This window comes from Anopheles moucheti, chromosome 3, assembly GCF_943734755.1.
Source record: "Anopheles moucheti chromosome 3, idAnoMoucSN_F20_07, whole genome shotgun sequence".
Classification (NCBI taxonomy): domain Eukaryota; kingdom Metazoa; phylum Arthropoda; class Insecta; order Diptera; family Culicidae; genus Anopheles; species Anopheles moucheti.
This window is the reverse complement of record NC_069141.1, coordinates 21,357,208-21,376,018: the sequence shown is the minus strand read 5'-3', so window position 1 is coordinate 21,376,018 and position 18,811 is coordinate 21,357,208. Positions and strand designations below refer to the sequence as shown.

The following is an 18,811-nucleotide window of genomic DNA, read 5'->3' as shown; positions in this document are numbered from 1 at the left end:
AATTACGCACACAATTTCTGTTGGACATGGGATCACCCACTGTGCAACGCAGACGACATAATAACGAAATGACATTTCTTCTGTCATTCTAACTACTTCCGTTTTGATACGCAAAAGCGTCATTGTATACATGTGTGAGAGAATAAAACCAAGCGTGTGACGAGTCGAGTAGAAAAGTGCTGCGTACTTATTATAGCGTATTCTAACAGGTTATGGGCCCAGCGCACACCGTTTTATCCGCTGTAAATCCTTTTGAGTCGATGTCGAAAATGGAGGGTAGCCGATTCAACATAACAAAGCTGAATAACAGCAACTACAACAGTTGGCGTTTTAAGGTGGAGCTGTTACTCGTCCGGGAGGAGCTTTGGCGTTTCGTAGAACCGGGTGTCAAACCGGATGGCGAATCGCAGGCTACATGGGACGCTGGTGTTCTAAAATCCAGGGCGACAATCGGTTTGCTGATAGAGGACAACCAACACGGGTTAATTCGTGCTTCGAGGACGGCACGCGAGGCTTGGTTGTCGCTACAGAACCATCATCGCAAGACAACTCTAACCTCAAAAGTTTCACTCCTAAAAAGGATTTGTGATAAGCGATACTCGGATGGCGAAGATATGGTCGAACACATATTTAAAATGGAAGATTTGTTCGAGCAGCTGCGAAATGCTGGACAGGAGTTGCCAGAAAACCTCAGGGTCGCGATGATTCTGCGGAGCCTGCCAAACTCCTTCGCCACACTCTCCACCGCTTTGGAGGCTCGCGCAGACGACGATCTCACAATGGAGCTCGTGAAGAGTAAGCTGATCGACGAGGCCGACAAGCAACGCGAGGTAACAACGGATTCCGTGCTGGAGGTTGGCATCGGACGACATAGCAAGCAGAGAAGGCCGATCGTGTGTTACCGGTGCAACAAGACGGGCCACACGAAGCCGAATTGTCCACAATCGGTTCGGGCGTCTGATAGAAGCAGCAGCCGTGGCAAACCACAGAAGAAGGACGACAGCGTATCATTTGCGTTTGCAGGGGTAAGTGAAACGGATAATAAAAGCAAAATTTGGGTTGTAGATTCTGGTGCATCCAGCCACACCGTTGCAGACCGGGATTGTTTCAGCGAATTAAGAAGCAGCGATGTAAAATGGGTGAGGCTGGCAGATGGAAAACAGGCTCCAGTCAAAGGCAAGGGTACCGCGATGGTAACACTATGCAACGAGAAAGGAGAGCCCAGGGAGGTTAAACTAAGTGATGCTTTATATACACCAAGTTTGACTCTAAACCTGCTGTCGGTGTCGCAAATCATCCAGAAAGGTGCAACAGTAACATTTGACGATCGAATAGGATGTCGAATCACGTTGGGAAATACGACCGTCGCTTGTGCATATGAAGTTAACGGCCTATATGTACTGAAGCAATCCTGCAGGGCCGTGCTAGCGACACAAAGCCACCACAACATAGACTGTGAGCACGTATGGCACAAAAGATTCGGGCACCGCGAGATCAGAGCAATTGACCGTCTGTCCAGAGAAAACCTTGTCACCGGATACAAAATGGTACACTGCGGCGTTGATGAACCCTGCGAATGCTGCATGAAAAGTAAAAGTGTGCGTACTCCATTCCCGAGGGAATCTTTTTCATCGACGAATGCTCCGATGGATCTCGTACACACAGATGTCTGTGGGCCAGTAGAAACACCCTCCATTACCGGATATCGATACTTCATGACATTGATCGACGATTATTCTCGGTATTGTGTTCTTTACTTCCTTAAGAACAAATCAGACGTTGCCAGCAAGATCGAAGAATACGTATTGATGGTAAAGAATATTTTCGGTCGCAATCCGAAAATTATCCGATCTGATCAAGGAGGAGAATACCGTGGACATAAGCTGAAGGACTTTTATAAACGTCACGGCATACAGGCGCAATTCACAGCAGGATACAGTCCTCAGCAGAATGGCGTGGCAGAACGGAAGAACCGTTATCTCGTCGAAATGGTGAGATGTTTACTCGCTGATGCTAATATGGACCAATTGTACTGGGCGGAGGCTCTGAATACCGCAGTATATCTCCAAAATATTTTACCAACAAAAGCAGTAAAGCGGTCACCATTCGAATTATGGCATGGAGTTAAGCCAAATGTTAAGCATCTTAAGGTCTTCGGTTGCAGCGCGTGGGTACACATACCAAAAGAAAAGCGTAACAAACTCTCTTCTACCGCAAAACGGCTCACGTTCGTGGGATACTCACCGGATCATAAAGCGTACAGATTTGTTGATCTTGAAACGCGACAGGTTATTGTTAGCCGGGATGTTCGTTTTGTCGAAAATTTTAATTTCAGCGCTAACAGAATCAGACCAGCATCATCAATTAAAGCCATCGAGGAGGAGGTTGAATACGAATCCATGTTAAAGAAACCTTCATATCATCTGGAAGAGAACAGCGATAACGAGGAAGAAACATTCGATTCGGCCAACAGCGACAATGATGAAGACTCAGCACCCTGTAGCAACGACAGCGTGGATACTGAAGATGGTCCGAGAAGATCTGGTCGAGTTACGAAAGGAGTCCCACCGGAGCGGTACGTCGAAGTATCGGGATTGACAAAGCATGATGCAAGTGAGCCCCGAAACTACTCGGAAGCAATTCAGCACGCAGAAAAGGATGCTTGGCAGTCAGCCATGGAAGACGAAATAAATTCGTTAAATGAAAACCATACGTGGGAGTTAGTACCGCTACCCGCAGGAAAGAAAGTAGTAGGTTGTAAATGGACCTACAAGCGAAAGGAAAATGAAAATGGTCAAGTGGTACGGTACAAGGCGAGATTGGTCGCACAAGGATTCTCCCAACAGTTCGGCACAGATTATGACGAAGTATTTGCCCCCGTGGCGAAACAAACCACTCTTCGGACTTTGCTGTCGATAGCATCTCGGAAGGGTATGGTGGTAAAACATCTGGACATAAAGAGTGCGTACTTGTATGCAGATCTGGAAGAAGAAGTATATATGAAGCAGCCTCCAGGGTTCCAGTCGGATGAAAATCTAGTGTGCCGACTCAAACGGAGCTTGTACGGTTTAAAACAATCTGCACGGGTTTGGAATAAAAAGATCGACGGAGTGTTCAAGAACATGGGGTTCCAACCTGGCCTGGCAGATTCGTGTTTGTACGTGAAGAACGAGGAAGGCGAAAGGTGCTTCATATTGATCTACGTGGACGACATGGTGGTGTTCTGCAAATCGGAAAAAGAATTCGACAATATTAGCGCTGTGTTAAAAGAACAGTTTAAGCTGTCCAACCTGGGAGATTTGCGGCAATTTCTAGGCATACACATAGAGAAAATAGACGGCCATTACGTACTTGATCAAAAGAATTACATCGAAAAGATAGTTGGCAGATTCGGACACGAGGATGCAAAGCCATCGAAGATTCCGCTCGATCCATGTTATCTAAAGCAAAAGGAGGAGAAAGTCCTGGAAACCAACACATCGTATCGTTCATTGGTAGGAAGTTTGCTTTACATATCAGTGAATACCCGACCGGACATCAGTGTTAGTACATCCATACTGTGCAGAAAGGTGTCGATGCCAACAAACCGTGATTGGACGGAAGCTAAACGAGTGCTACGGTACCTGAAAGGTACTAAAGACCTTCGGCTGCACCTGGGCAGCGAAGCAGGAAAGCTAGAATGTTTTGTGGATGCTGATTGGGCAGGCAACGAAATCGACAGAAAGTCCAATTCTGGATTCTTGATCAAATACGGCGGAGGCTTGATTTCATGGGCTACCAGAAAACAGACTTGCGTGTCCTTATCATCAACAGAAGCAGAATTCGTGGCCCTATCGGCGTGCTGCCAGGAACTGATGTGGATCAGAAGATTGTTGAACGACTCGGGAGAAGCAGATCCCGGGACCGTCGTCATCTGGGAAGACAATCAGTCTTGCATTAAGATGGTTGAGTCTGACCGCATCGACAATCGATCGAAGCATATCGATACCAAACATGCATACACTAAAGATCTGCGAAAAAGGGACATAATCGATCTTCGTTATTTGCCAACAGATGAAATGCAAGCCGATATGATGACCAAGCCGTTGGAGCGCATCAAACTCGAGAAACATCGCGAAGCTATCGGCGTCAGGAAGTAAACTCGTCTTCGTTGAGGAGGAGTGTTGGACATGGGATCACCCACTGTGCAACGCAGACGACATAATAACGAAATGACATTTCTTCTGTCATTCTAACTACTTCCGTTTTGATACGCAAAAGCGTCATTGTATACATGTGTGAGAGAATAAAACCAAGCGTGTGACGAGTCGAGTAGAAAAGTGCTGCGTACTTATTATAGCGTATTCTAACAATTTCCAACACGATTATTGTTTGTCCTGTACACGTTACCGCCCGACGACATACTCTGTGGGGGCATTGATACTACGCGCCATGCCGACATCTTCCGAGCATTAACCAAATTCAAACACAAAGATGGATTCTCGTGGTTGGTAAATATCAACCCTGCCTCTGGAAACAACTGGTTTTCGAATGTCGATAAATTTAAATTCAAACAAAAAAACACCCCTGTTGGACATGTTGCGACAAATTTACCAAAACTCTCCAGTAATATTGGGCGAAACATGGCACTCGAAATGGGATGCTCATTAATTTTACAACTCAAGCAACAAACGCACCAGCGCGACATACTGCCTTGCTTTCTTTTCCCCATTTTTGGAGAGTTACACGGACAGTTTATGGTTCTGACCATAAACACAGGTTGTCCACAGACACTCCAAAAATGGATCGGATTGTGATGCATAAATTACTACAGCTCTACGTCCGGGGAAATTACCCTACAGTAAATCAATAGTCTTGGAACTTCTTATTGTTTAAGTGCCGGTTATATTTTAGAAACCGCAGTAAACGGCATTCTATCCGTGCATGACACTGATTATGGAGAAAAATTTAGTTCTCTGCGAATTGGTCAGTTTTGCATAGTTTCACTTTCATTCCACACACTGGTCGTAAACAATATTACTCCTAATTCGTTTAAATCGCGAACACGCCACGATCCTGTTCATATATTTATAGCAACAAACCACTTAAACTGGTCGCGCACCAGCAAAAACAGCAATAGCCAGATAGAATCCCAAGAATGTAGCGGCCGCACAATGATGACACCACCCAAAACCGGATTGTAGCATTATCATGCTATGAAACCTTCAAGCGCCACCGGACGCCACTTGGGGTGTGACGATAATCAGCATTCCTTCGTCACGTTACATCTTCAACTCCCCGTACACCGAGGGCGCCTATTTTCTCGAGGTTGGACGACGTCGTCCATCTTGCCGTATCACGCCACCACTTGCCAGATGACTCCTTGCTAATCAATTAAATATTCAAATCATCTCCATTCACGCGTTACCGTTTTCATCGTCGGAATGCTCTTGTGACGCTCGAAACACAAAACCGGATTAAGAACTCTCCCTTAAATAGCTCATGAATGCCTCAAATGAAAACGACATTTTATCGACACGACCATGAACGCAGATAGTGTTATTGACCTTCGCTAATCATTTGGGCCCTTTTAACGTAATTGCTTTGTTTTCTTCCCCTTTCCAATCGTCCAGGTACCGACTATGGCACCTAGCTGCTTGCGGTCTATTACTACTAGTCCTAGCACAGTGCACGGCGGGAGCCGATCTCAAGGAACGGGCCCGTGCCGCTTTACTACTGGAAAAACCGAACGGTTCTGCCAGCTGCCAAGTGCAGCAGCCTCAACCTTGCCCACCGAGCAAGTTCCGTTCGGCGTCGGGCGAATGCAACAACTTCAACCGCCGTTACTGGGGTGCCCGCGGGGATCCCTTCATACGACTGCTCCAGCCCGACTATGCGGACGGCAGACTTAAGCCCCGTACGTCGATCGGATCGCATGCACTGCCCACGCCCGACTTCATCGTGAATCAACTGCAGCGGTCCGTCGACGAGAAGGCCCTCCATCCGCACATCACGGCCATGCTGCCGGCCTGGGGACAGCTGCTAGCGTACGATCTTGTGCAGATATTGTCCCCGAACTCACGCTACCGTTGCTGTCGCAATCAAACGCAAACGGACGAAACGCAGGACGACGTTGTGCAGTGTTACGTACGGATGGGTGAAGGATGTCGCGAGTACAAGCGATCGATCCCGTCGCACGATCCTTCCAACTGCGAGTTCCACTATCGCGACCAGATGAATGCGGCATCCGGCTTTCTGGACGGTTCGGGACTGTACGGCACGACGGAGAAGGAAATTCACGCGCTGCGCACATTCCTGAACGGGAAGGTAGATACCGGGGCCTGCTTGCGCTGTAACGAGCCGGGCGCCATCGGTGCACTGCACACGGTGCTGCTAAAGGAACACAACCGCATTGCCGATCAGCTCGCAAAGCTCAATCCGGAGTGGAGCGACACAACGCTGTTCTACGAAACGCGCCGCATCGTGATGGCACAGATTCAGCACATCACGTTCAACGAATTCTTGCCCATCCTGCTGGGCAGCCAGATCACGAACAATCCCGATCTACGGCTGGAAACCGGTGGCTACTACAGTGGCTACTCTAGCGCGAACCGTGCCGGCATCTTTGCAGAGGTGGCCGTCGGTGCTATTCCAGCCTTCCTCACGATGCTACCTCCGGACATGTACAACGACTCGATGTCGGCCGAGATTTTGCTCTCTTCGCCGGCAATGCAGCAAACGTTCATCCCCGACCATGCCAGCTTTAACGACGAGTGGACACCGATTTCGCTGGCAATTCATCGTGCGCGCGATCATGGCGTACCGGCCTACCACAAGGCGATCAATTTGTGTGAAAAGCGCTTTGGAAAACCGTTCGGCACGAAGCTCAACTTCGACGACATGCAGTTCTTTGGGCTGGGACAGGGCAAGCGCGAGGTGTTGGAGAGCATGTACCAGTAAGTCTGTCTATCTTGGAGTACGATTCCATCGAACTTAACCATTTATCCGTACTTAAATTAACCGCTTCATTTCAAACCCGCAGAGATCCGGAAGATATCGATCTGTTGGTGGGTGGACTGATGGAAACTTCGGCCTTGGGAACAGTGTTCGGACCCACGCTAACCTGCCTGATGGCAATCCAGTTTGCGAACATGCGTAGCAGCGATCGGTTCTGGTACGAGAACGATCTGCCACCGTCCTCGCTGACACTGCCCCAGCTGCAGGCTATACGCCGGGTCACGCTTTCCGGTCTGTTGTGCGAAACAAAGGACGTACAGCGGGCCCAACCGAAGGCCTTCATCCGCGAGGATCCGTACCTGAACGCGCGGCTTAACTGTGAGCAGCTCGGTGGGCTCGACGTTTCGGCCTGGCGCTCGGAACAGGACGACGAGGTGGAGGAGTACATGCAGGAAGAGCAGCCAACACCGCCCGAGTTCGAGGAACTCAACATGGATCTGATCTCGAGCGCCATCAACAAGGCCAAAACGAGGCTCAACGAACGCAAGCGACAGGAATACGAGGCGTGGGTACGACGTAAGTAATCTTGCATGCGTGCTGCTTTCCGTGCCATTAATCACACTGTCCTGATTTGCATCGCATTCATCATCCACAGAGGGAGGCATCGATGCCAAGTCTCCGGACGGAACGGCCGCTTCCTTCAGCAAAGCTAACCGAAATGCACTGATCATCGCTAACACCTCACTGTTCTACGAGCTGGCCACGAACGAGATCGTTAACTCGCTGCATACGTAAGTAGTCTCGCACGAACCTCTGGTGGGCAGTACCAGATCGATTAACATAACTTCTTGTGTTTCGCCAGGCTCCGACGTCGCAAGCGCCAAGTCTTTGACAACAATCTGGGCGGATTTACCAGTGACGACTTCAGCAATGCACTCCAAAGCGTAGACGTCAACCAGTTCATTACTGGTTCGATCTCGCCCATCAATCTGGAACCGCAGTGTGAAAATCTGGAAGCACCCTGTGACACCACAACGCCCTTCCGTACACTAACCGCCCATTGTAACAATCTGCGCAACGCAGAACTTGGACAATCACTTACCGTGTTTGCCCGACTACTACCTCCAGTGTATGATGACGGCATTTCCCAGCCACGATCACTCTCCGTCACCGGCACACCGTTGCCAAATCCTCGCTCCATATCCTCACTAATCCATCCGGACATCTCCAACCTGCACACGCGCTATTCGCTGATGGTGATGCAGTACGCACAGTTCCTTGATCACGATCTCACTATGACACCGATCCACAAAGGTTTCCACGAGTCGATCCCCAGCTGCCGGTCGTGTGACTCACCCCGTACCGTGCATCCGGAGTGCAGTCCATTCCCGGTGCCACCACGCGACCACTACTACCCGGAGGTGAACGTCACCAGCGGCGAACGGTTGTGCTTCCCTTCAATGCGTTCCCTTCCCGGTCAGCAGACACTCGGACCCCGTGAGCAGATCAACCAGAATACAGCCTTCCTGGATGCGTCACAGGTCTACGGCGAGAACGGGTGCATTGCGAAGAAGCTGCGCGGATTCTCGGGTCGTCTAAACTCCACGATCCACCCGATACAGGGCAAGGAACTGTTGCCTCAGAGCCCGGTACATCCCGAGTGTAAATCGCCGAGCGGATACTGCTTCATTGCGGGCGATGGACGTGCCTCGGAACAGCCAGGTCTGACCGCGATCCACACGCTATTCATGCGCGAGCATAACCGCATCGTCGAGGGGCTGCGCGGTGTCAATCCACACTGGAACGGCGATCAGCTGTACGAGCAGGCGCGCCGTATTGTGATTGCCCAGAACCAGCACATCACCTACAACGAGTTCCTGCCACGCATCCTCAGCTGGAACGCGGTCAACCTGTACGGCTTGAAGCTGCTGACGCAGGGCTACTACAAGGAGTACAACCCAACCTGCAATCCATCGATCGTGACGGAGTTCGCAACGGCCGCGTTCCGCATCGGCCATTCGTTGCTCCGCCCGCACATTCCACGGCTCAGCGTGCAGCATCAACCGATCGATCCACCGCTGCTGCTGCGCGATGGATTCTTCCGCACGGACAACTTCCTGCAACCCGGACTTGTGGATGAGATTGCGCGTGGTCTCGTCGCGACACCGATGGAAACGCTCGATCAGTTCATCACCGGCGAGGTTACGAACCATCTGTTCGAGGACCGTCGCATTCCGTTCTCGGGTTTCGATTTGATCGCGCTAAACATTCACCGGGGCCGTGATCATGGTGTGCCTTCGTACAACAACTACCGTGCGCTGTGTAATCTGAAGCGCGCTCAAACATGGGAAGATCTGGGTCGAGAAATCCCGCCGGAGGTGATCGCTAGGTTGCGTCGCATTTACGCACACGTGGACGACATTGATCTCTTCCCGGGCGGTATGTCCGAGCGTCCGCTGCAGGGTGGACTGGTTGGACCGACGTTCGCCTGCATTATTGCGATCCAGTTCCGACAGCTGCGCAAGTGCGATCGTTTCTGGTAGGTGTTGGTGAAGCACGGGGAGGAAACTGTGTGTCTTTACTGATCGGTATTTTCCAACAGGTACGAAAACGAAGATCCAGTGACGAAGTTTACCGAGCAGCAGTTGGCCGAGGTCCGCAAGACGACACTGGCGAGGATCATTTGCGAGAATCTAGACATTACCGGTGATATGCAGCGAGCAGCTTTCGATCTGCCAAGCAACTTCCTGTACGTATATGACTCGGTAGAGCATGCATAGCACCGGATCTTCATTGTCCAACTATCTCTCTTTTAGCAATCCACGAGTTCCGTGCAGTTCCATGCCACAAATTGATCTCAGCGCGTGGAGAGAAAACATCGTCCAGGGTTGCCAGATCGGTGGCAAGAACGTGAATGTCGGAGAGTCGGCCTTCCCATCGCCGTGTACGAGCTGCATCTGTACCAACGAAGGGGTAAGCACAGTTGAATAAGCCGTTCTGGTTGCTGCTTGTGGTTGCTTGCTAACTTGTATTTCTACTATTCACACCACGCAGCCTCAATGTGCCTCGCTACGCATTACCGACTGTGCCCAGCTTGCCCGCGAGTGGCCCCGTGACGTGATCCTCCGGGACGACGTGTGCAGTGCGCAGTGCGGACTGGTGCTACAAAACGCCTCTCCTCAGGGCCGTAACATCCCGATCAGCTTGCGGCCACCTCCTCAGCGTGTGGCACGGTCCCGCATCGTCCAGCAGCAAACGGCATCGCAACCGTTCACCTTCCAGGGCTTCCAGTTCCCCGATCTTTCGCAGTTTATCGGATAGAGAGAGAGAGAGCCAGGGAAACGAGGTGCTGTTGGCACAGGTGTAGGAAGCATCCTTCCTTTTTGTACATATTGAGCGGCCATAATTGATAGTTTCTCTCACACCGTTGCTGTTTTTTTATTATTATTTTATTGTCCAATTATGAACGGTCCATTGACCCTGATCATCGGTCTACTCTACCGCGTAACTGCCCCAATCCGACGATCCTCTCAACGGTGTTTATTATTTACGGTTTTACCACTTTATCTCCGCGCCACTGCGCCACTCCTTAAGTTATAATCCCTGCATTAGGGTGTGCGACAATCGCAATCCGTACCGTAATCCAATGCGCTGTACAGAACCGTGTACTGTTTACTACTTTATTTTTCGCCTTAGTACACTGTCTACTATTTTCATACGCTGGAAGGCGACGATCTGTGAAGTTCGGTTACAAATGAATGGAAGAAGTATGTTAATGGTTCAAACCGTATGTGAGACGGAGCAGCAGTAAGCAGCAACTAGTGATCTAAATGATATGTAGAGATTTATTTACTATGTGTAGCAAAGATTCGTTCGACCGTAGTGCTGTTAGTCTACGAACGAATACGGTCCAGTAGGGACACCGTCGATTTAAACTATAATAAAATGTAATACAATTTTCTGACTTAAAACGATCCGAGTTGTTCAGCGTTTTGGTGGGTTGTTTGACTGTCCCTCGTACCTAGCTATCACACCTCCGTTGGGAGTCCCAGCTGAGCGAACAGGGTGCGGGACAGAAAGCGGTACAGATCGCGGGCATCCTCCGCACCGAAGTAACCGGTCAACCAGTTCTGTATCGTACCGCCGGCGATCTTCGAGCTGAGCGGTTGAAATGTGAACGAATACATCAGCAGACACTTGGCCACCCGAAGTTCGGCACCGAACTTTCGCAGAAAATCAGCGATCAGTCGAAACAAGTAGATGATCAGCTTGACGCCACCAACGACGCCCGATGTCCTACAGCAAACAAAGAATCGTGGGCTTACACATTGCCATATGTCTGGTGACGCAGCTGTACTTACATGCGCGATGAAAGCGAATCACGTTTAGCAGACACGCTGGACAATGCAGTTTGAGCACCCGATGCACCGTAATACATTGAATAGCGCTTCAAACTGTCCCACCGAGCGACTTGTGTTGGAGGCGATTCGGTCACCTGCTTAGTAAGGCCACCGTAAGTATCGTTTAATAGCTGTCCGGCACAGAAAGAGATTAGCAATGCTACAATCCACAGCACGGCCATCCTCCATCGATACGTGGACACGTTTGTTGTGGATGCGAGCTACAACAGTACTGAATCCTGCTACGTTCAGTGCAGGAAGGTTATTACGGGTCCAATTAGACAGTCTCGGAGACATCGATAGAGGTAATAGGATTTAAATGGGTTCTTCAATGGGTTTTAAAAGATAAAGGAAAAGGTAAGAATAGGAAAAGTTCCGTGTGACATCATTCTCGTTGCAGTCACGCACACTATAATGCCGTAAGGAAGCGTAAGGTCACCACACATTAACGCGGAAGGACCATTAAGGGGTCGTTTATTTGTTTTGCTTTACAGGGAACGCCATTCAATTGTTGGCCTTACTTGCGGGAACTGAGATTTTATTTCTTCGCAAAAAAGCTCATTATTGAGCCTTGCTTAGTTTTCGGTGTTGGTGGTGTTTCCTTCTTCCCTCCGGAGGCCGCCTTCCCTTGGCTTGGCGTTGCTTTAGGCTTTGTGACCGTTGGTGTAGCGGTTTCTGTTTCCATTCCATTGCCCGCCGACTCGTCCTCCGATACCATCTCATAGTCCTTAACGGTGACTGCAAGAGGGAAAGTGATGTTTATTATTACGATTTTCAACAAAACCTTCTTCAATAAACACTTACTCAAATAGCCCTTCTCATCGGTGTAAGTTTTAGTGATCAGCTTCTTAACCTTGCCCCGATTACGGTTCACACTGTTCGAATCATTCTCGACGGGCTTCTCCGGTGAAAGTGACTTCCGCACTGCTTCCTGCTCCGTCGCCGGCTCAGTCATTTCCTCATCAAACTCGACCAAACGCTCACTTCGTTGCTCGGCCGCTTCCTTCCCATCCATTTCCTCATCGCTGGATGAATCGCAAATTTGCAGGATGCGAGATTTCTTGGACGGGTTCGATGGTTTTTTGCGCTGTAACAGCGGTTTGCTGGTGCGCTTTTTGTTATCGTTTCGCTTCTTGCCCTCCTGGGGCGTGCTGGGTATGACATCTTCATCCTCCTCCGTAGCCTCATCGTCGGTGATGGTTCTTTTGCGTGTTTTTTCCGCCGGTTTCGTTTCCTTTTCCGCCTGTTTCGTTTCCGTTTCCTTCTTTTCTACAGCAGCCGGAGCGGGAGATTGTGGTTCCTGTTTGATGGGAGCTTTGGGGGCAGAAGCTTGGGTGGGTTTGGAGGAGAAAAATGATGAAATAGCACCCTTCCCGGTAGTGACGAGCTTCTTTGTCTCCTTTTTCGGTGATTGGATCTTCGGTGAAGGTTTTGTTGGTGATGCCGGTTTCGGTTCCGACTTCACAATTGCCGGCGTTGACGGTGGTGAACGCTTTTCCTCCTTCACTGGAGGTTTACTGGCCATCGAAAACATGTTCGGTTTGGCTTGTTTTGGGTCCTGTTTCACCGAAGCTGTAGGTTGGGTTGGAGCAGGTTGTGAGGAACCTTGATCAAGCAGACGTTTTTCGGAATTCAACCGTATATTGATGACACTGAACTCGTTATCATTCGACACATTCAACGGCCTTACGTCCGATGCGACTACCGCGGAATACAACATTTTCGAGCACTTTGGATACATTTTACATATTTTTTCCGTTTTCTGTTCATTTGCTAACTGAAATAGAAGAACCGCAAAACAATCATCAAACACTCGACAATTATCCTACGTCAGCTGTTTACTTACAGTGATAAAAACGGTTCCATTTTTATCGATCCCACGAAGAACATACTCGAAGGAAAGCTTCTTTGCCTCTTTCTGCTCTTCAACCCATTTCTGCAGGATTTCCAATGATTGTTTACTATCCAAATTCCACGTGTTACTAATTCTTCGTGTAGTAATCTAGAAAAAGAAACGGAGCAATCTAATTTTCATCATTTCCTAACGAGTCGTACAGGATTTGGACTACCTTCTCATTAGCATCAAACACAATGTGTCCAATTTCACGGTGACACGTTTTCAACTGCTCTACATCCATGGCGAAGGACACTTGTACTGGATCGTGATGGGATGGGACGAATCGCAATACACACGGCTAGAATTAACTATTTCGCTGAAGATTTACCAGGATACAAGCGCAACAATGTGATGTGGGGCAAATGCACAACACAAATAATTCGCGCAATTTTTCGCTTTGTTGTGACGTTTCGATTGTCATGCATTGTTTACGTACCTGTCAGTGTAGCCTATGCCTCTATTTATTATGAGCCAAATTCAGTCAAGTTGGCCGTTGGGCGAGATTAAATTAGAACAGGATCGTTAAAAGACCTCTCGCGATGAGCTTAATTGGGCTTAATCTACATAGAACTTATATAGTTCCGGTTCTCACACACAAGAAGCCGATTATGAGACTGACGAATATGCCTACACACGTCTTGTAGTTTAGCAATTGGTTTTTCACCTTCCGGTCCAAAACACAATCTTATTGTACAATTGTACTAGGAATGCGCAACTCCAATTGATAGTAGTATTGATAATATAGGAGTTTCTGCTTCACAAAACATTGTCCAATCTCTGTCAAAACTAAAAACTTTCCCCCAGATGCGCATCCAACCCGGGTATCTTCAACAATGGCGCTTATTGCATGCATACCTTACCTTTAAGCACATGTGTTCTCTCAATTGAATAATTCCCCACCCGAACACCATTTGTACACGAGAGCTGCCAATTGTATTTATTTATTAAATCCACCTGTTGCTGCAAGTATCGTCATATATTTTTACCTAAACGTCTGAACGTATTCTGCCACCGCCTAATTCCTTCCAAAAACCGCTTGGGCAGCACAGAATTGGTCAAAGAGTTGCGTTTACCGAATATGGGGCTAGCTGAATGTTTGGTTTTAATGGGTACTCGTTTCCACTATTTTCTGCAATTGCTCTACCTTACGTTTCTCTATTCATCCAATCCCTCCGAGGCCTAAACACGGTGGTGCTGGTAGTGGCGTTATCAATTTGTCGTTTATCGATTATAATCATATGTCCGCATCCTTTACATCTAAAGCGTTTTATACTCGCTACATGCGAAACGCGACGTAATTACACTTAGTGCACACGCACACAGTCTTTGCACATTGCCACTGTGGCCTGCTGTCTTTTGCTAGAACTAGATACGGGTGGAAAAGCTAGCTATCCCTCCCTTTGGGAAAGGAGAAAGTTTCGTGGTTTTGAAAACGGAAGTTGAAAAGCGCTCACTATAGTAAACGAATAACCATGCTACTGCGGCACAAAACTGTCTCTGAACGTAATACTAGCGTGTGTGTTTGTGTGTTTGAAAGCACTTTCCTTTTTGGTATGAATTGATACAGTTAGTAATGCGTTTAAGCTTAAGTAAATAATCATATTCGTAGCTTAAAAGGCTCCTATCTACCACAAACTGTTTCGAAAACAAAAAGCTTTCTAATATGAAGGTTTAGCAACTGTTTCCTTTCCGTAACTGTGACTGGAAATTACTCCGGTACTGGTAAAGTCACTCCAGATTAGGAAAGAAAATTCTTGGACAGAAAGTAACGTCTACTACTCACTCACTCCATAAACTATACACAACCGAAAACATTTGGCAAGGTAGGAGAATGTGGCTTTGCCAGCGTGCACACACAATAAAAATAATCTACAAACCAAAGTACGTCCTGGTACAAATAAAAAAAAATGCAAGGAAGCTAATAATGCACTGGTGTAAAGCCGTTGCGCTAGTGCAACTGCGATCGGAAAACTAAAAGCACGAACCATTCCCTATCCTCTTACATGACTAAAAGCCCTTCTGCTCCCTGTTTCCCCCTGTTCCTGCCTTTTGATGCCGAAGCCGCTGGAATGCTAACCGGGTATCCGTACCTACTCTGTTCCGCTGTTGGTGCTACTTCAACCAAATATCATCCATCGTATCGTCGTGCAGTTCGTTCACCGGCATCGCGCGGAGCGTCCGGAGCGTTTCCATGTAGAACGTAAGCTCCGACACGACGACCCCGTGCTGCGGGCCACCGTTGTTGGTGATGTTGTTCTTCAGCAGCTGTTCCCGCAGCTTATCCTTAAAGTTCCGCTGCACCGTCCGGTAGATCGTGTGCACCTGCTTTTCCGGCAGGATCGGTGCGATCGCTTCGTGCAGCTTCACGAACTGGCGGCTAATGTTGCGGAACGGTTGCGATGGCACCGGTGGCCGTGCGTCCCAATTGTTGAGCTGACCCGTCACCACGTCGCACACGATCGACAGCACCTTGTTCTCGATCTCCTTGATGTGGCTGACGAAATCTTTCTCCACCGAATCGTACCCAGCAGAGGAGGAAGTACTGCCGCCGGCACTGATCGGGTGTGATCCTCCATTCGTTTGTGGTCCGGTCGTTCCGGAGGTAGTAGTGGTGTTGTTGTTAATGTTGTTATTGACTGTGGCAAGCGATGACGCACCGGAGCCGTCAAGTGAGCGGAAGTGTCGTTTCACGTGTGGCAATAGCCACAGGACTAGTTCGAGCGCCCGGGACACCAGTGCCAGGTTGCTGCTTGTGATGGTTTTAAGGCCGGCTACATGAAGTGCTCCTGCTCCCAGAACCAGCTGGCAGCAGCGGGAATTGAACATGCGCAATAGATCGACCACATTCCGGCCGAGCTGCGGCGCGATCACCGGCAACTGTGACGCACACCGGCAATATTCGCTAACGATCTGCACCAACAGCAAGGCGGCTCCTACCAGTGCGAACGGTTCGCCTTCCACCTTTAGCACGGATTGTGGTGGTAATGGCGTTACACCATTCGTTTGCTGCGGTCCATTCAGTGTTTGCGGTTTGCTCCAGTGAAACTCTCCCCGTGCAATGCAATCGATCATCGTCTGAAACTCTGCCGGCACCTCGGCCTGCTTCCAGCGCTCGCTGTCCAGCAACAGGGCAAGCTTCGACTTTCGCTCGGTGTGGAACTTTTGCGCGAATCGATTGCCCTGCGCACAGAGGGCCAGCTTTAACGGGACGCTCTGCACACCGCACGCCGTCTGACATCCGTCGGTAAACCGCTCCACAATCTGCGCCAACTGTGCGATCTGTTCCGCACTGACGGAACTTTTCTCGAGGCTTTGGTTCGACACAAGATTTGCACAACGCTCGTGGCAGTAATTGCATACGCTCTGCAGCAGATTCGCCAGCTTATCCTGCACGACACTATAATCACCCGCCGAAAGGAACGCTTCCGTGTCGATAAAGCTTACGTCATCCGTAAGCCGGCCGGCACTTGCATCGGCCGTCTGCTGCATTACATCATGCACGGCCCGAATGCGCCGCAACAGCTTCAACAGCGTCCCGGTTGCGCCTTCGAGCAGCAGAATCCATTCCGACAGTGACAAACTTTGCGCTTCTTCACCGGCCCCGGTCAAACATACTTCCGCATCGCCCGAAGCGATCACCTCGATCACGAGCTGCTTCACGATCGCCCGTACCGTGGTGATCGCTTCGTCGCGGTACGTATCGATAAAGTCAAGGCTTCGCTTGCGCAACAACCCGGAGATGATGCATATCAGCTTGTCCTCCTCCAGTACGCGCTCCTCGCCAGCGTCGGCCGGAAACGGCCGGTTAAGATCAGCGGTCGAGTACCGCTCAAAATCCGTCTTTAGCATCTTATCGATCAGCAGCTCCATCTCGCACAGCTGCGACGGCAGATGGCGAAAGCAGTGCACACCGGTCAGTTCCTGACCGAGAATTTCCTGCGTCGTGCTGATGAGGTCCAGTGCCGCCACGTAGTCCTGCGTGCTGAGCAGCAGCTGTATCATCGGTTGCGTTTGGTGTACCGTCGACATCAGCTTTAGCTTTTCCAGCACCAGATTGTTGTTGACCCGTATCCGTTCCGCCCGGATCACCTGGAGCGATTCCTTCACGATCATATCATCGATCTGCTGTATCTTGCCTCGCAAACGCTTCACATTTGCCAGCGCGTCCGTCATCTGCTCCATGATCGCATCCTGCGACGTCATGGCGTGGAAAAACGCGGACGATTTGTCCGCGACCTGCTTCGCAATCAGCACCTCCACGATGTCCAGATAGTGGCTAAGCCGCTCCTGTAGCTGCCGGCTCGATTGTCTCGTCTGTTCGCCGCCCTCCGTGCCAATGCCGGCAAACGCCGCCCCAAACGTCGCCGGCCGGTGCAGTTCGAGGTTCTGCTTGAGGAACACCTCCGGGATATCCTTCAGACTGGCGGTGGCACCGTTCGGGAGTCGATCGCTTACGAGCGCTTGCTGACTAGTAGCGTTCGCTGTCGGCACATTAGCGATGCGCGTATGCACCCGGTAGCGTTTGCCGATGCGCTTCAGGTACGCTTCGAACTGGTCCCACCGGATGTCGGCGAGCCGAGGCGATGGACCGATCGACGTACCCTCTACAAATGCGTCGCCCCATTTCTTCGTGAAAAAGTTGGTCTGCTTGCCCCGGCTCGGATCGTTCAGTACGGCGGGCAGATTTTGGGCGGCCGAAAACACCGACCACTTGACGTGCGGTTCCTTCTGCTGCGCGTTTACGTGGCACCGGGTTACGTGCATGTCGTAATCACGATCGCTAACACCGTCCAACGGTAGCGACGAGCACACACCATTGTAACCATAGCGACACACGTACGAGCCACCTTCCACGGTGCAGTGCTGCTGGCGAAGGTGCCTATCGGAAAAGTAGAGCAGAGTGAGAAAGGCATGTTAGCAAATTGAGCGTTCAAATTGGGAGGGCATGGTACCGATTGCGCCACACGCGGAGGCGAAACTAAAGACGGAACTGTAAAAACAATTATACCGATCAATTCCCGACGACGACTATGACCTGGAGCGACGTACGGTAGAGAGATAGAGAGGCCCGCAAGGTTTTCGGCAATTGGTGCTAATTAACCTCACGGTTACTGATACGGTCCCGCCGTATGGAAGATGCACAGTTAACTTGATCGACAGATGATTTTTTTTATACCGTGACTGTGCAGACACACTATCACTAAAATATCTCTGTTGTGGGTTTTATGAATCAAAGATGCCGTGCCCTACCTTACAAACTCTTCGGTGTTTTTGAACAAAAACAGTTGCTGCTGCTGTTGTTGGTGAGACTGTGGGTCGTGCAGTGGCCACTGTTGTTGCTGCTGCGGATAATGATGTTGCGGCAGCGATGGATCAGTCCGGGTCGATACGGGAGAAAGGCAGTATTGACAGCTTTGCCAAGGCGGAGGTTCCTTCAGATCGAAACTTCCCGAGGTAGGCTTTGCCATTGGCACATATTGTTGGAACGGGAAGACTCGCCGCCCGTCCGAAAGCACACACAAACAAGACGATGAGATCACAACGAACACTGACGAGCGGGAATGTGATTGGAAACACC

The 18,811-nt window shown here is 49.8% G+C and overlaps 4 protein-coding genes across 4 annotated transcripts; 1 reads left to right on the top strand and 3 right to left on the bottom strand.

Moving 5' to 3' along the window:
* The first annotated feature begins 269 nt into the window (after nt 1-269).
* On the top strand, nt 270-10,892 carry LOC128300698 (uncharacterized). The gene is made up of 9 exons (XM_053036855.1): nt 270-1,025; nt 2,289-3,494; nt 5,533-6,935; nt 7,022-7,512; nt 7,592-7,727; nt 7,799-9,475; nt 9,539-9,685; nt 9,753-9,909; nt 9,991-10,892. The coding sequence occupies exons 1-9, from the start codon at nt 270-272 to the stop codon at nt 10,255-10,257; spliced, it is 6,240 nt and encodes a 2,079-aa protein (XP_052892815.1). The 3' UTR covers nt 10,258-10,892.
* A 72-nt stretch (nt 10,893-10,964) lies between these two features.
* On the bottom strand, nt 10,965-11,518 carry LOC128305153 (uncharacterized). Its single transcript, XM_053042473.1, has 2 exons — nt 11,298-11,518; nt 10,965-11,232 (listed from the first exon to the last, which is right to left on the bottom strand). Exons 1-2 carry the CDS (start codon nt 11,516-11,518, stop codon nt 10,965-10,967), a joined length of 489 nt encoding a protein of 162 aa, XP_052898433.1.
* A 275-nt stretch (nt 11,519-11,793) lies between these two features.
* LOC128303759 (DNA polymerase delta subunit 3) lies at nt 11,794-13,587 on the bottom strand. Its single transcript, XM_053040818.1, has 4 exons — nt 13,406-13,587; nt 13,183-13,338; nt 12,141-13,113; nt 11,794-12,074 (listed from the first exon to the last, which is right to left on the bottom strand). The coding sequence occupies exons 1-4, from the start codon at nt 13,472-13,474 to the stop codon at nt 11,875-11,877; spliced, it is 1,398 nt and encodes a 465-aa protein (XP_052896778.1). The 5' UTR covers nt 13,475-13,587; the 3' UTR covers nt 11,794-11,874.
* Nucleotides 13,588-14,165: 578 nt separating this feature from the next.
* On the bottom strand, nt 14,166-18,811 carry LOC128305936 (vacuolar protein sorting-associated protein 54). The gene is made up of 2 exons (XM_053043578.1): nt 18,484-18,811; nt 14,166-18,112 (listed from the first exon to the last, which is right to left on the bottom strand). Exons 1-2 carry the CDS (start codon nt 18,699-18,701, stop codon nt 15,346-15,348), a joined length of 2,985 nt encoding a protein of 994 aa, XP_052899538.1. The 5' UTR covers nt 18,702-18,811; the 3' UTR covers nt 14,166-15,345.

What these genes read in the sequence shown, in the direction of transcription:
- LOC128303759 (XM_053040818.1), bottom strand. Translation starts at nt 13,474, where the DNA reads ATGGATGTAGAGCAGTTGAAAACGTGTCACCGTGAAATTGGACACATT. An exon ending in TGTTTGATGCTAATGAGAAG is followed by an intron (nt 13,339 to 13,405) that starts GTAGTCCAAATC and finishes TTCTTTTTCTAG; the next exon opens with ATTACTACACGAAGAATTAG. An exon ending in ATGGAACCGTTTTTATCACT is followed by an intron (nt 13,114 to 13,182) that starts GTAAGTAAACAG and finishes CTTCTATTTCAG; the next exon opens with TTAGCAAATGAACAGAAAAC.
- LOC128305153 (XM_053042473.1), bottom strand. Translation starts at nt 11,518, where the DNA reads ATGGCCGTGCTGTGGATTGTAGCATTGCTAATCTCTTTCTGTGCCGGA. An exon ending in GATTCGCTTTCATCGCGCAT is followed by an intron (nt 11,233 to 11,297) that starts GTAAGTACAGCT and finishes TGTTTGCTGTAG; the next exon opens with GACATCGGGCGTCGTTGGTG.
- LOC128305936 (XM_053043578.1), bottom strand. Translation starts at nt 18,701, where the DNA reads ATGGCAAAGCCTACCTCGGGAAGTTTCGATCTGAAGGAACCTCCGCCT. An exon ending in AACACCGAAGAGTTTGTAAG is followed by an intron (nt 18,113 to 18,483) that starts GTAGGGCACGGC and finishes CTTTTCCGATAG; the next exon opens with GCACCTTCGCCAGCAGCACT.
- LOC128300698 (XM_053036855.1), top strand. Translation starts at nt 270, where the DNA reads ATGGAGGGTAGCCGATTCAACATAACAAAGCTGAATAACAGCAACTAC. An exon ending in CGCAAGTGCGATCGTTTCTG is followed by an intron (nt 9,476 to 9,538) that starts GTAGGTGTTGGT and finishes ATTTTCCAACAG; the next exon opens with GTACGAAAACGAAGATCCAG. An exon ending in GCATCTGTACCAACGAAGGG is followed by an intron (nt 9,910 to 9,990) that starts GTAAGCACAGTT and finishes CACACCACGCAG; the next exon opens with CCTCAATGTGCCTCGCTACG.